Source organism: Lissotriton vulgaris, chromosome 10 (assembly GCF_964263255.1).
Source record: "Lissotriton vulgaris chromosome 10, aLisVul1.2, whole genome shotgun sequence".
NCBI classification, from domain to species: Eukaryota; Metazoa; Chordata; class Amphibia; order Caudata; family Salamandridae; genus Lissotriton; species Lissotriton vulgaris.
This window is the reverse complement of record NC_141698.1, coordinates 2,808,807-2,823,782: the sequence shown is the minus strand read 5'-3', so window position 1 is coordinate 2,823,782 and position 14,976 is coordinate 2,808,807. Positions and strand designations below refer to the sequence as shown.

At 49.9% G+C, this 14,976-nt stretch overlaps 1 protein-coding gene across 4 annotated transcripts in view; it reads right to left on the bottom strand.

The window, feature by feature from the left end:
- Window positions 1–14,666, bottom strand: part of KDM5C (lysine demethylase 5C) — a 466,536-nt gene extending 451,870 nt beyond the window's left edge. For 2 of the 4 annotated variants that reach the window (XM_086940147.1, XM_086940148.1), the window contains exon 1: window positions 12,966–13,255. In XM_086940147.1, the coding sequence (XP_086796273.1) occupies window positions 12,966–13,118 (153 nt within the window). In that variant the 5' untranslated portion in view covers window positions 13,119–13,255. Of the gene's footprint in view, window positions 1–12,965 lie in introns of all 4 variants that reach the window. The other 2 variants (XM_086940146.1, XM_086940145.1) reach the window with 2 other exon arrangements.
- Window positions 14,667–14,976: the final 310 nt, after the last annotated feature.

Here is a 14,976-nt window from a genome sequence, read left to right as displayed (position 1 = left end):
TCATCCCTCCACTATCCTTTTCTATTCAAATAACTAACATATCTACCACTCAAATTAGTTTCATATTTTCATTATACTAATTCACCACTAATCCTTTATGGGTTCCGGAGTAGTGTGCTACTCGTCGAAAAAGAACTTTGATGCCTCGTCAGGGGTAGTAAGCGCTATATAAATGCAATTACAATACAATGATCATACTGGTGAAAAGGGCCTGCTTATCAAGTGAGTGAGTCTAGTCGACTGTTTAGGAATGGCCAGTGGTGAAGGTACTGTTTGAAGTGTTCCATCAGCGACTACAAGAGCAGCTCAGGGTCTAGTCTACACTAGATCATGAATTAGTTCATTAGCGCTGAACATGGCCAATTCACATTAGCTCTACTATTAGAAAAGCATGGACAGTGTCTGGGGAGAGCGGGCGCACCCACTTAAATTCAGAATGTCTTAATCAGCACAAGGGAGAAGAGCCACACATAGATCTTCTGCTAGAGCAACCCCAAGTCATCAGATGAACTCAATCACCCTGAAAACAAGCCAATGTAGAGTTTAGTTGAGGGTTATCACCAGCAGCCTTTATTCTTTTCAAAAGAGGAACTTAACATTTCTGTGGCAACACGGGTTTCGTATTTGCTCCAAATCAGGCAGCAGACTTCATCAGGGCTACAAATAATAAACATACATTTCTTTAGGAGTAATTCCTACACATAGCGTGATCAAAGAGCTGTCACCCGGGTCTCATGGACCCTTTTCACTACATATACAAGAAAATTAAACGTAAGCTATACAGATAGGTACAGTCCATTTAATTAACACTGCTTACTCTGAGCCATGGATGGATTCAAGCATTTGGTCCATGCTATGAGACCGGGTTATACACAGGAAAAAAGGCATGAATCACGCATGCCAAATGGGGACAAGGGAGAAACAATGGAGCGAGCAAATGGTAAGCCAATGGGCAGGCTGAAGCCCAAAAGATAAACACAACACGCCTCTTTGAGACAGCCCAAGCACTGCCTAGCAGAAATCTAAAAAGCAGTGACCCATTAGCAGACATTTAAAGTAGGTGCCCCCTTCGCTCACAATGCAATTTGTTTAAAGCAGCTGATTAAAACTCCACAAATGGTTACATTGAGCAGTGCAAAATAACGGTTGATGGCTTTCTGCTTTGTTGCCACGCCTTTACTGCCTTCTTGCGCCCAGTCACCTTCGACGTTTACCCTAAATGTACTCCTTTCACTGAAATAAAATACACTATGTAGTTTCCTTAAACCCTTCGCTGCTCATGACGAGCTGAGCTCGTCATGAGGCTCGGTTGAGCTGTGCTTATGACGAGCTGAGCTCATCATGAACAATGGGAAAGCTTACAAAGCAGCACAGGAGGGGAAAACCCATCAGCAGCGATGGTGTTAAAGCCATGCACAGCAAGGTATTGGGTCAGCTCTAGTTTGCTTCTCAAGCCATCTAACTTATACTAGCCGATCCCTAAAAAAACCTGACAAAGATGTACCGTTGTAGATCTTCAAGGCTGGCCAAGAGAACTAGCAGAATTGTAAGCTGCATCTCCTGGGTGAATGTCACGGAGCACTCCGTTGGAGATTTAACTACACCTCCAAAGGACAGCACTCTGTCACTTTAGGATAAATGTAAAGCATCTCCGTCCTAGCACTGGTTTGAGTTCATCATCAACTCCATTCTCTGTAGAGCCCGTGTTAATATTGATCGTACAATGACGATGTTCACCAAGATATATGTACAATAACAAACGTGCATCTAAGTTGTTGAATTCACCCGATCTGACCTCCCCCTCAACCCAGAGTCAAAAATACATGACCGAGTAGGCCCTGCGACCTAGAGCAACTGATTGGCATATCACAGGTGGGGGGGGGGGGGGACGACACGTAACCCATAGGCAAACAGGAAAACCCAGATTGATCCCTCAGATAGGGACCGACACCACCATGGTCTTCGGCAATTGGCCCCAATAAGAAATGTTTGGCCAGAGGGGCGCACATTCCCAGAAAGACCATAAAGTCAGATGCCACACTAAGTTAGAAACACACAGCTAATCAAAAAACACCATGCACAGTGATCACGTAAAGCCCATGCCATACATCTGGACACATACCCACCCACCGCGGATTGTAAGATTGAGGCCCACCTGCGCTTCTCATCAAGAGACCAGATTTATGGCCTCATGACTAGGCTCGGATTTCTGTCTCCAAAGGAATGTATAATTGATTTATGACGATTCATGAAATGTATACTCAAACCAGCTGTTTTGCCAAACGCCTCTTGCCCTTCATTTTTTCCAAGGTCAATTCATACTAGAACAACACCTGCAGACCTCGACGACCAAAGTCTGTGTAAAAATTCTATGAAAATTAGCTTAGCCATTCTTTAGCCAAAAGAGGATAATTCTGAATTGGTACAGGCCCACAGGTGGTCCAAATGCCTTTTACTTCTTTGATCCAGGGGTAAGCACGATCTAACGGTAGCAAATGATCAAAATGAAGGTACTCAAAATCTCAATGCACTTAATTTGTCCAGAGTCTCCTCTGCTCCAGCTTATTTTGTGGGCATCTTTGGGGACTTCATGTAGACCGTGGTAGTCCACGCAAAAAGTCCAATCCTTGTACCGTAGTTACCTATGGACTACGGGAGTTCTCAAACAGCTTGCGGTACAGGCCACTTCAGCCTTGATGCAGGCCCGAGAATAGTCTTAGGATAGCAGGGCATTCTTGCTATGGAGAGATCCCCAAAGAGATTCACGCCCTCATCCGAGGCATCATTTAGATTTACGCGTAAAAATTTAAGTAGGGGTTCACTGTCTCACTAGGGACCAAAACAGCAATTATCTCCATGGGAGAAAGGTGTGCCTTCAGATTGTTTACATGATACACATACCAGTGGGTTTCAAAGCCAGTTCCTTAGTCAACCCAGGGGATTGCACTGATCTTCAAAACATCGAAGGGTCCAGCCTATTTCTCGTCTAGCACCCTATGCTTCAGTGTCAGGGAGTCTAGTCATCCAATCAGCTTCAACTTCTGATTCCAATACTTATGCAGCTTGTGGTTGGTATGAAGCCTCTCTCTTTGTGCCTCAGCAGCACGATCTTGCACCAGAGGCCAATCATATAATCCACTAGACAATTAGAGCTAGACCTTGGATTATCTTCCTGACCATCCTACTTCTAAGTAGAGAGGATGCTGTAAAGAAAAGTCACACTCTTCTGCAGTACTTCTCGAAATGGTAAAAGCATGGCAAGAGGATGTCCTACTTCCTTGATTATTCACTGACGTCCATGTCCAATCATCGCTGCACTGAACACCAATGTGTAACAGCCCCAGTACTCCAGTGTACCTTCACACCGTTTGTTGTTAACATGGATTCCATTCCAACATATTCCCAATCTTATGTTACACACAGTCCAGAATCTTCAGCCTCTCACTTTACGAGCCAGTCTGCTGAGTACATCCTACCTTCTGCTATCTGTTGGCCTCAGTCTTAGTCCATCTCGCAACTCGAACTGCAAGATCTCTATTGCAGCCTGGCACCACTCCTACTGAATGCAGCAGATACTTTTTAGAGCTACGAAAAACCACAAAGCTGACTTCCAAAAATAAGAGTCAGGAAATTTTAAATATCTCCATTGATTGCCATTTGCTTGGATGATGGCAGACCGGCGACACCTGCAGCAATCTAAAAATTAGTTTCTTCTGAACATCTTTAGAGAGTCCCCTCATTTAAACTCCATTGAGACTGCAATTTTAAGTCCTACTATTGTTCAGTATTCCTACATTTGTCAAATTAAAAACACAAGCAAGTTCCTGATACTAGCGCAGCCGCCCGGAACACCCAACTTCCAGTGATAATAGCATGGCACCAATACCAGAACATCCCACTTCCTGTGATGCTAAAATTACATAGTCCAAGCTCAACGTGTCCCATGATCCAACCATGGCTGCAGTCCAGATATTTCCCACTTCCCACAATATGGTGATGGCTTCTATCCATGAACATCCCACTTCCTAGTGCCACCACTGTGTCGTCCATCTCAGAACATCCAACTTCCTGTGCCAGCACCATGGGATCCGTCACAGAACATCCCACTTCCTGTGCCAGCACCGTGGCGTCACCTCAGAACATCCCACTTCCTGTGCCACCACTGTGGCGTCACCTCAGAACATCCCACTTTCTGTGCCACCACTGTGGCGTCACCTCAGAACATCCCACTTTCTGTGCCAGCACAGTGGCGTCCGTCTCAGAACATCCCACTTCCTGGGCCAGCACCGTGGCGTCCGTCTCAGAACATCCCACTTCCTGGGCCAGCACCGTGGCGTCCGTCTCAGAACATCCCTGTAGGAGTGTAGGGTCTGCTTCCTATGGTCATCCCGACTTTTTGCTGTGATTCATGGTTTTTCGACTTTAATGTGGCTGTGGGCCTGCTAATCAGACCCACAGCCCAGCTGTTCTCTCTCTAAATTCATACCATGTACTTTAGGTACATACCTAATTGGGTATTGAGTCACCTTTGTGACAACTGGCTGATCACTCAGCTGGGGCAAGGACGTGTAATCACCCCTTACTTAGGTATAGTATTCCTATACCTACCATTATATACATATATACCGATAAGTCACTCCTATGGCAGGCCTTGACAATCCTGGAGGTAGAGTGCTTGGTTTTATCTGAGATGGTGCTCTAGCATGAGCTGAGCCTGTCTGCAGCTTTCGAACCATGTCCCTATAGCTGTTCTATGATATAGCCATACCATATACTCTTAATTGCATTATAATCCTTGCGGTTAATGCTAACTTTGGTTTGGCTTTATCAAAACATGTTGTGTAAGGTGTCATACGCTTTGGAATACCCCCCCCCCCCCCGCCAGAACTGGCGGCGGGGGTAGCATTCCGCCCTTCTAGAGGGAGAAGACACGTAGTTGTAGCTTTACCCAGTTAAAGTTAAACAGAGCCTCAGCATCACAAAATGGATGCTGCTGCCACAGACACGAGTCTGACCTCCTGCTGCTGGACGAACCTCCGACAGGGGAGGCCTGGACAATGTTTCCTGCCTTGGGAGGTGCGAGCACCTCCCCAGACAGGCTCTAGTGTATTGGGGCAGGGTGGGTTGAAAGAAATGAGACACTACCTGGGGCACACAAGGTGCTCCATGCATAGCCCGGTTCAAACCAGTTGCTGGGGTACTCAAGTCCCAGCTCTGGCGCGAAACTGGACAAAGGGAAAGGGGTGTAACCACCCCCTTCCCAGGTTCCACCCATAGGAGGGAACTAGCAGGTAATCCAACCCCTTAGATTAGTATAAAGCTAGGAGCTGTGTCTAGAGACATTAGATTATCCTGAACTGAAACTCTGAAACGAAACTCTGGACCTTCGACATTCTACTGCAACTAGAAGACTGAAGAATCTCCCTTGTGGTCAAGGAGTGACCACCCTGTGCAAACAGGCACCAACAGTAACTTGCTGGTTTGCTTTGTTGACGCTCCCGCCGGAACCCGAAGAGTTAGCGACGCAGCCTCTGGACTTCCAGACTTCTCCGGCTCCGACCCACATCCACAGCAAAGCTGATACCCGTGGCGGACACCAGAGACGTGGGACTAGACTACCCGCAGTACCTGCTTTTTGCTAACTGTGCAGCTTCTGAGGCATCCTCGAAGTTGTGCATTGGGGTTTGAGAAGCCCCAAGTGCACCGAAGCTCAGCCCTCCACGAGTGCCGTGTGGGGCCTGTGCCTGCATTTCTCCTCGAAGAGTCTTCGCGGTTGCCAGCCTGTTGGCTAGTGGCCCTCCTGAAGACATCCTTTTGAATCAACGCTGCTTGACTAGTTGCTCTGGGCTTGCTCCTGCTTTCCTGTAAACGGGAAGCTCCTCAGACCTTGCTGGTCTGAACAAGAAGCCGATCGTCTTTCCTGCGTGGATTGCCTTTGCCAAGGCTTGTTGACTCCGATTCAGAAGCCGACATCACCAACAGCGAGATCCTTCATGGGACAGTCCGTATCCAGCTCCTGGTCCGCGTGGCTGCAGAGACAAGCTTCACATCTTCACCTGTTTGCATCTCGACATCGCCTGGTTCCTTCCTGGTCACTGGCTAGTGACCCAGACTCTGTCCCCTCTGCTTTCAGGTTCTTCACTGCTCCGATCCACCCTTGGATCCATCCGGACATCTTCCTCCTGGTCGCCTGCAGCATATTTGTGCAGCTCTCCATAGGATTCGACGACGAAACCCGACACGAAAGAACACCTATGCACCCGGCTTCCCTGGGTGAGGTAACTAGAGTACTCCGGTGCTCCCGTGGGTAATAACTATCCAAGTGTCCTAGTTTAACTGGGTTTTCCCGTAGTCCATCCGGAAGTGCCCGAAATCAACTACTTTGTAACCTTTACGTTCCCATTGAAAGTCTATGAGAACCCGCGTGTGTTTAAACATTGCACACGCATCCTGTGGGACTCCTACTTCCTAACCTTTGGTTGTTCAGTGTAGACCCAGCGATTTCCTAAGCCTACTCACCTTTTCTGAAGTGGTTCTTATACCACTTACTTAGTATATGGTTATGAGGGTCCTAGGGCAGAATTGTATTTGTGCAACTTATAGAATGCGTATTGAGTAACTTTTGATGTATCTCGAACTCTGACCTCATAAAGAGTGCAGAGGGGTTGTGTTAGTAATAAATACATATATATTTAATATGTACCTTGTGTGGTGTCCTTTCATTTGGTATTCAAGGGGTTATTATTGGTAAAACATTTGGCTTCACATTCTCTTTCAAGTATTAGCCTAAGACTGCTTTGTCCATGCTACCACTAGGATAGCTGGTCTATAAGATTGACTTTACAACCATCACCATAAGGGTTGTTTGGACTGATACAGGGTGCCCACTAGAATAGTCGACATCACATATCAGGCCAACTTCTCACAATCCCATCTCCCATGACACCACTGTGGCGTCCCTCTCAGAACGTCCCACTTCCTGTGACACCACCGCGGCGTCAGTCTCAGAATATCCCACTACCAGTAACACTTGCATCCCACCCAATTACACTTACTGTAATACTAAAATGACCTAGTTCAGAAACCTCAAACTTCTCATGATACTAGCATGCGGTCAATGCAGGAATATTCCACTTCCTGTGACACCACTGAGGCTTCAGTCTCAGAATTTCCCACTTCCTGTGACACCACCGTGGCTTCAGTCTCAGAATATCCCACTTCCTGTGACACCACAGTGGCCTCAGTCTCAGAATATCCCACTTCCTGTGACACCACCGTGGCCTCAGTCTCAGAATATCCCACCTCCTGTGACACCACTGTGGCGTCCGTCTCAGAATATCCCACTTCCTGTAAAACTAGCATCCCACCCAATTACACTTCCGGTAATACGAAAGTGACCTAGATCAGAAACATCAAACTTCTCATGATACTAGCATGCGGACAATGCAGGAATATCCCACTTCCTGTGACACCACCTCGATGTCAGTCTCAGAATATCCCACTTCCTGTGACACCACTGTGGCGTCCGTCTCAGAATATCTCACTTCTTGTGACACCACCGTGGCCTCAGTCTATCCCACTTCCTGTGACACCACCGTGGCCTCAGTCTCAGAATAGCCCACTTCCTGTGACACCACCATTGCCTCAGTCTCAGAATAGCCCACTTCCTGTGACACCACCATTGCCTCAGTCTCAGAATATCCACTTCCTGTGACAACACAGTGGCTTCAGTCTCAGAATATCCCACTTCCTGTGACAACACAGTGGCTTCAGTCTCAGAATATCCCACTTTCTGTGACACCACTGTGGCATCAGTCTCAGAATATTCCACTTCCTGTGACACCACCGTGGCATCAGTCTCAGAATATCCCACTTCTTGTGACACCACCGTGGCCTCAGTCTCAGAATATCCCACTTCCTGTGAGACCACTACGGCATCAGTCGCAGCATATCCCACTTCCTGTGACACCACCTTGATGTCAGTCTCAGAATATCCCATTTCCTGTGACACCACCGTGGCCTCAGTCTCAGAATATCCCACTTCTTGTGACATCACCGTGGCCTCAGTCTCAGAATATCCCACTTCCTGTGACACCACCGTGGCCTCAGTCTCAGAATAGCCCACTTCCTGTGACACCACCATTGCCTCAGTCTCAGAATAGCCCACTTCCTGTGACACCCCATTGCCTCAGTCTCAGAATATCCCACTTCCTGTGACAACACAGTGGCTTCAGTCTCAGAATATCCCACTTCCTGTGACAACACAGTGGCTTCAGTCTCAGAATATCCCACTTCCTGTGACAACACAGTGGCTTCAGTCTCAGAATATCCCACTTTCTGTGACACCACTGTGGCATCAGTCTCAGAATATCCCACTTCCTGTGACAACACAGTGGCTTCAGTCTCAGAATATCCCACTTCCTGTGACAACACAGTGGCTTCAGTCTCAGAATATCCCACTTCCTGTGACAACACAGTGGCTTCAGTCTCAGAATATCCCACTTTCTGTGACACCACTGTGGCATCAGTCTCAGAATATCCCACTTCCTGTGACAACACAGTGGCTTCAGTCTCAGAATATCCCACTTTCTGTGACACCACCGTGGCCTCAGTCTCAGAATATCCCACTTCCTGTGACACCACCGTGGCCTCAGTCTCAGAATATCCCACTTCTTGTGACACCACCGTGGCCTCAGTCTCAGAATATCCCACCTCCTGTGACGTCAGTCTCCGAATATCCCACCTCCTGTGACACCACTGTGGCATCAGTCTCAGATAATCCCACCTCCTGTGACACCACTGTGGCATCAGTCTCAGATAATCCCACTTCCTGTGACACCACTGTGGCCTCAGTCTCAAAATATCCCACTTCCCGTGACACCACAGTGACGTCAGTCTCCGAATATCCCACTTCCCGTGACACCACCCTGGCGTCAATCTCAGATAATCCCACTTCCTGTGACACCACAGTGGCCTCAGTCTCAGAATATCCCACTTCCTGTGACACCACCGTGGCCTCAGTCTCAGAATATCCCACTTCCTGTGACACCACCATTGCCTCAGTCTCAGAATAGCCCACTTCCTGTGACACCACCATTGCCTCAGTCTCAGAATATCCCACTTCCTGTGACAACACAGTGGCTTCAGTCTCAGAATATCCCACTTCCTGTGACAACACAGTGGCTTCAGTCTCAGAATATCCCACTTTCTGTGACACCACTGTGGCATCAGTCTCAGAATATTCCACTTCCTGTGACACCACCGTGGCCTCAGTCTCAGAATATCCCACTTCTTGTGACACCACCGTGGCCTCAGTCTCAGAATATCCCACTTCCTGTGACACCACCGTGGCCTCAGTCTCAGAATATCCCACTTCTTGTGACACCACCGTGGCCTCAGTCTCAGAATATCCCACCTCCTGTGACGTCAGTCTCCGAATATCCCACCTCCTGTGACACCACTGTGGCATCAGTCTCAGATAATCCCACCTCCTTTGACACCACTGTGGCATCAGTCTCAGATAATCCCACTTCCTGTGACACCACTGTGGCCTCAGTCTCAAAATATCCCACTTCCCGTGACACCACAGTGACGTCAGTCTCCGAATAGCCCACTTCCCGTGACACCACCCTGGCGTCAATCTCAGATAATCCCACTTCCTGTGACACCACAGTGGCCTCAGTCTCAGAATATCCCACTTCCTATGACACCACCGTGGCCTCAGTCTCAGAATATCCCACTTCCTGTGACACCACCGTGGCCTCAGTCTCAGAATAGCCCACTTCCTGTGACACCACCGTGGCCTCAGTCTCAGAATAGCCCACTTCCTGTGACACCACCGTGGCCTCAGTCTCAGAATATCCCACTTCCTGTGACACCACCGTGACGTCAGTCTCAGAACATCCCACTTCTTGTGACACCACTGTGGCCTCAGTCTCAGAATATCCCACCTCCTGTGACGTCAGTCTCCCAATATCCCACCTCCTGTGACACCACTGTGGAATCAGTCTCAGATAATCCCACTTCCCGTGACACCACCGTGGCGTCAATCTCAGATAATCCCACTTCCTGTGACACCACAGTGGCCTCAGTCTCAGAATATCCCACTTCCTGTGACACCACCGTGGCCTCAGTCTCAGAATAGCCCACTTCCTGTGACACCACCGTGGCCTCAGTCTCAGAATAGCCCACTTCCTGTGACACCACCGTGGCCTCAGTCTCAGAATAGCCCACTTCCTGTGACACCACCGTGGCCTCAGTCTCAGAATAGCCCACTTCCTGTGACACCACTGTGGCGTCCGTCTCAGAATATCCCACTTCCTGTGACACCACCGTGGCGTCCGTCTCAGAATATCCCACTTCCTGTAATACTAGCATCCCACCCAATTACACTTCCGGTAATACGAAAATGACCTAGTTCAGAAACATCAAACTTCTCATGATACTAGCATGCGGTCAATGCAGGAATATCCCACTTCCTGTGACACAACTGTGGCCTCAGTCTCAGAATGGAGTGGAGACTGAGGCTCACTGGTTAGAGGCGGCAGACCCGGAAGCAGGAGTCGGCCCGGTACCAGGGTTCAATTCCCGACGCGGCAGTGTCGTGGACCAGGGTCAGCGGACTCGATAATTCTCACCTCTGTGCCAACTCTAACCAGGGGTCCCACTCGGCAACTCTGGGCATTAGCTTGCCTAATCTCCACAACGGCCCCATCAACGCCGGGGATGCCTGGCTCCACCTTGGGGACTCCCAGTAGGGACCATCCCACAGGGAAAGCCAGGACGGGTTCCTCAGCGGTATACCGCGCCAGGATACTCCGGTAGTAATTGTGCGTGTTACAAAACAACATATAACATAACATATCCCACTTACTGTGATACTAGCATGGCATATCAATCCCACTCAATCACACTTCCTGTAATACTAAAATGACTTAGTCCAGAAACATCAAACTTCTCATGATACTAGCATGCGGTCAATGCAGGAATATCCCACTTCCCACGATATTGTCATGACATCAGTGCAGGAACGTCAAACTTCCCCAATTTCTAGGAGGGTCTCAGTCAAGGATCATCACACCTACAATGCTCGGTAGACCCCGCTGCCCATACTGATAGAAGGTCCGTTTTATAGCCTTTTTACTAGCTCTGCTGACAACCCAGTTGGTAGATTTATTCCATTTTACGAATATATACCCATCTGTGCATAACGTGTAATTTGTAACTGTGTCTGGCTCCAACCGCCCTGTACTAGAATACACAATCCATTTCCAACATTACCAACACACCTTTTCACCCCACCATATAAACATTCCTATTTACTTATGGTAGCCTAGTTTCATACGCATCAGCCCTATAAATTTCCAGCCTAGATTTACATCACAGCACATTCTGCTCCATGTTACTAGAATGGGCTACACACCACGTTACACTGGCAATATTACTGCTCTGCTTACTGATATATTCCACGTTATTCACATGAGGTTGTCGGATACATTTCACCTCCAATGTTACCCAATATCTAGAAAGTTCAAACCCCACATCGCACGTAGTCTCCACACCGGCATATTCCACCAGTGTCAACGGTCTACTCTACATATCCCCACATTCCAAATGTGATGAAACTAGGATGGTCTTCGTAGCAGCAGATTCCAATCCATTGCTACTACAACGGTTGCACTTCTCAGCATTGTCTTACCATTAAAGCCTCCATAGTGGCATATTCCACATTGCTCCAAGCAGGCACTCTGTCCTTACATATTGAACACCCATACCTCACATGACTAGCATAGCCATAATCCCAAATATCACCCTTTCGCTAGTATGGCCTCCACCCATCCCACTTTGTGAGTTGCAAGCAGAGACTACCCACATGCCCTGTGACAGTAGGACTGTGCGGGTCTCAGCCTATTCCACTATCATTGATGTGGGATCCATACACTCACATTCCAATGTAAGTAGCATAACCTCCACTCTAGCTTGTGTCCTTATTAGCGGCACAGCATGCAAGCCAGAAGGCCTACCTTCACACTTAACATGGCCTCTGCTTCAGTACATCCACCTCCTTCATTCCAATCGTGGCCTCCATCCCAACACTTGTGTCTTCAACACTGGAATGCCCCATCCTTCAATACTAGCACAGCTTTCCATCCTAGCAAGTACTCGGCCATGTTACGAAGAGTCAGCATTTTATCACATCCACTGAAGTTCCAGGGAAAGCCTCCACCTCAGTCCTTGCAGTGCCACTTATTTCTAATACGGCTGCTTTTAGACGGTCACCTTTGACAAACTTAGTGGCTTCCTTCCTCAAGCATTTGATCAATGCTGAACTATGATATTTCCCCATTAGTGAGGTTTATCCTAGGCAGGTCTCCCTGTTCATGTTAATAGCTTTATACATTCTCCCAGAATTACACCTCTTAAGTTCTTAAGAAAAACAGTGGGGCCAAAAGCCTTCTAGGGCACCGGGAAACCATGATAAATAGACGAGGTGGCCATATTGCATGAAGAATCAGGGTAATCTACAGGCAGAGAAGCAACAGAGGGTGTCAGCGAGCTAGGGAGAGCAGTGTAGTGAACACCCTGGAAGCCGATTAGGCATATAACCTTGAGCAGATAGACCAGATATATGATCTGTACCATGGCTGTGGCTTAAGATTTCTATAAAAGCCATACAGGATTAGTGTTCAATGTCAAAGGACACCATTTTATGAATATGTATCCATTCACGCAGTGCGCAATGTGAAATTTTTAACCTTGTCCGACTGCAACCACCCCATGCTGGAATGGCCAAAGCTACCAGCAAGGCCAGTGTGTGTAAAATCCTGTTGGAGAAACACAGGCCAGAAATATGGAACCCATGGTACCTTCCAAGACGAGGTGGTTCCAATACACAAGAGAGGTCCAGCAGGCACCACTGCCCGCGGACTCCCATGTTCCACATGAAGCACAGTAGGTATACTAACCACAGGAGGGCGGATCTTGCAGATCCCAGACTTCTCAGCGATGGGCCTGATCTTGGCGATGTACCCCAAGGGATCAGTAAACTCCTCCCACGTGGGCTCGAAGACGGGGCACTCTGGAGGGGGCACAAAATCTTCCAAATCCATGACGTCCATTGAAAAGTCACAACATGAAGCAACAAGAGTCTGATCCAGGAGGCACCAATGCAGTCTAGAGTCCCAGCTAGGCCCAGGAGGCCACTAGTCTCCGGGGGGTCGGTCTGCCATCTCACCAGGTGCTCACAGGAAGGGCTGCATGGCACAGGGGGATAAAGGACGGGGCTTAGGATGAGGCTGCAGGGGAAGGGGGGTATTTAGAAGGAGTTTGGAGTCTGAAGGGGGTGTTAGGCTGTGGCAGCAGTTGAAGGGATGTATTTAGAGGGTGTAAGGAGTCTAAGGGGCGTTAGGCTGGGGCTGCAGGTGAAAGGGTGTCTTTAGATGGCATGTGATGTTTGAGGGGGGCAATAGGTTGGGGCGGCAGTGGAAGGGTGTATTTAGAGGAGTGTGGAGTCTGAGGGGGTGTTAAGCTAGGGCTGCAGGGAAAAGGGTGTCTTGAGGGGGCGTTATGCTGGAGGAAGGGGTGTATTTAGAGGACGTGTGGGTCCTGGGGGGGGCCGGGTGTATTCAAGTGACGGTGAGTAGCTCTAGGGTGCTGATGTCACTGGGGGCAGGCACACAGGGGGGGTGATCAGCAGTTAATGGAGCAGGGCCCTGGGAGCCTGCACAGGCCTGGGCTGCACCTGGGGGTGAGTGAGGCCGTGCAGGGTCAGTTCATGGGGGTCAGCTGGTGGGCAGTTGAATCAGGTATGGGGGGTCTTGTGGAGTTAGCTGATGGTTTCACAAGGCCTCTTGGGGGGGGGGGGGGGTGGAAGAAGGGATACCTGCTCTCCCAGGAGGGCAGGGGTGGGGCCTCCTCTCTCTCTTGGGTAGGCCCGGGGTGGAGGCTCTCCTGCCCTCTCCCTTGGGTGGGGGCTCTCCCGTCCCTCTCCCTTGGGTAGGCCCGGGGTGGGAGCTCTCCTGCTCTCTGCCTTGGGTAGGGGCTCACCTGCCCCTCTCCCTCGGGTAGGCCCGGGTGGAGGCCGGGGTGACTGTCCCGCTCCGGGCGTCCCTTTGTTCTCGTACTTTGAGGGGGGGCGAGAGGTCGAGTCCTGCCCTCTCTTGGAGTGGGGGGGCGGGGGGTGCTCTTTATCTCAGCGGGGGTGACTCTGGCCCTCTCGGTGGAGGGTCGTTTTGGGGGGCTCCTTTAGGGGGGGGGGCTGTTAGAACGTTGAAGGGCACCTGCCTCTTCGGGTAGGGGGGAGAGGGGGGCTGCTTGGTACTCGGGGTGTGCTTTGAGTGCGGGACGGGCTCGGGCCTTTGGACACTGCCGTCCCTCCGGCGGGGGTCAGGGCTCCCGGTGCCGCTCCGCCGCCATCTTGGCCTCGCTAGAGCCGCAGCACCGCGCTCCCTCCGCGCCTGCTCACTCCGCGCAGATCCCTCCGCCCAGCACGCGCTCGCTCCTCGCGCACCGGTCGGGGGCGGAAGCGCACGGAACTCCCCTCGCGGTGACGCGTCGCGCACGAATACCGCGGACGCACAGGCTCAGCCGGGACTTGTTTATCCCAGCACGTTTAAAGCTCCGCTGCGCGCATGCGCCATGCGGGCCCTGAGCGACAGGGCGTAGGAAGCGCTTCCGGAGGGTGACGTGTCGCGTCACGGGAACCAGCGTGCACACGTCATCGCCGATGCAGCCTTTCTCACTTGACTAGAGGCCGCAGAGTGTCCCCCGAGGGTCACGTGACCAGGCGGCCTTGTGGGCCTCTGGATTACCTCGGCCGGTGATGTCATTACAGCTCTAAGAAGTGGCGTAACGTCTGACGTCATCAGCGGTAGTCCTTCACATACGAAGCAAGATAAACAATGCACGTGGCCGCTTACGTCATGTGAAGCGGCCATTTTACGAATGACGTCACCAAGGCCTCGAAGGGCTGTCGCA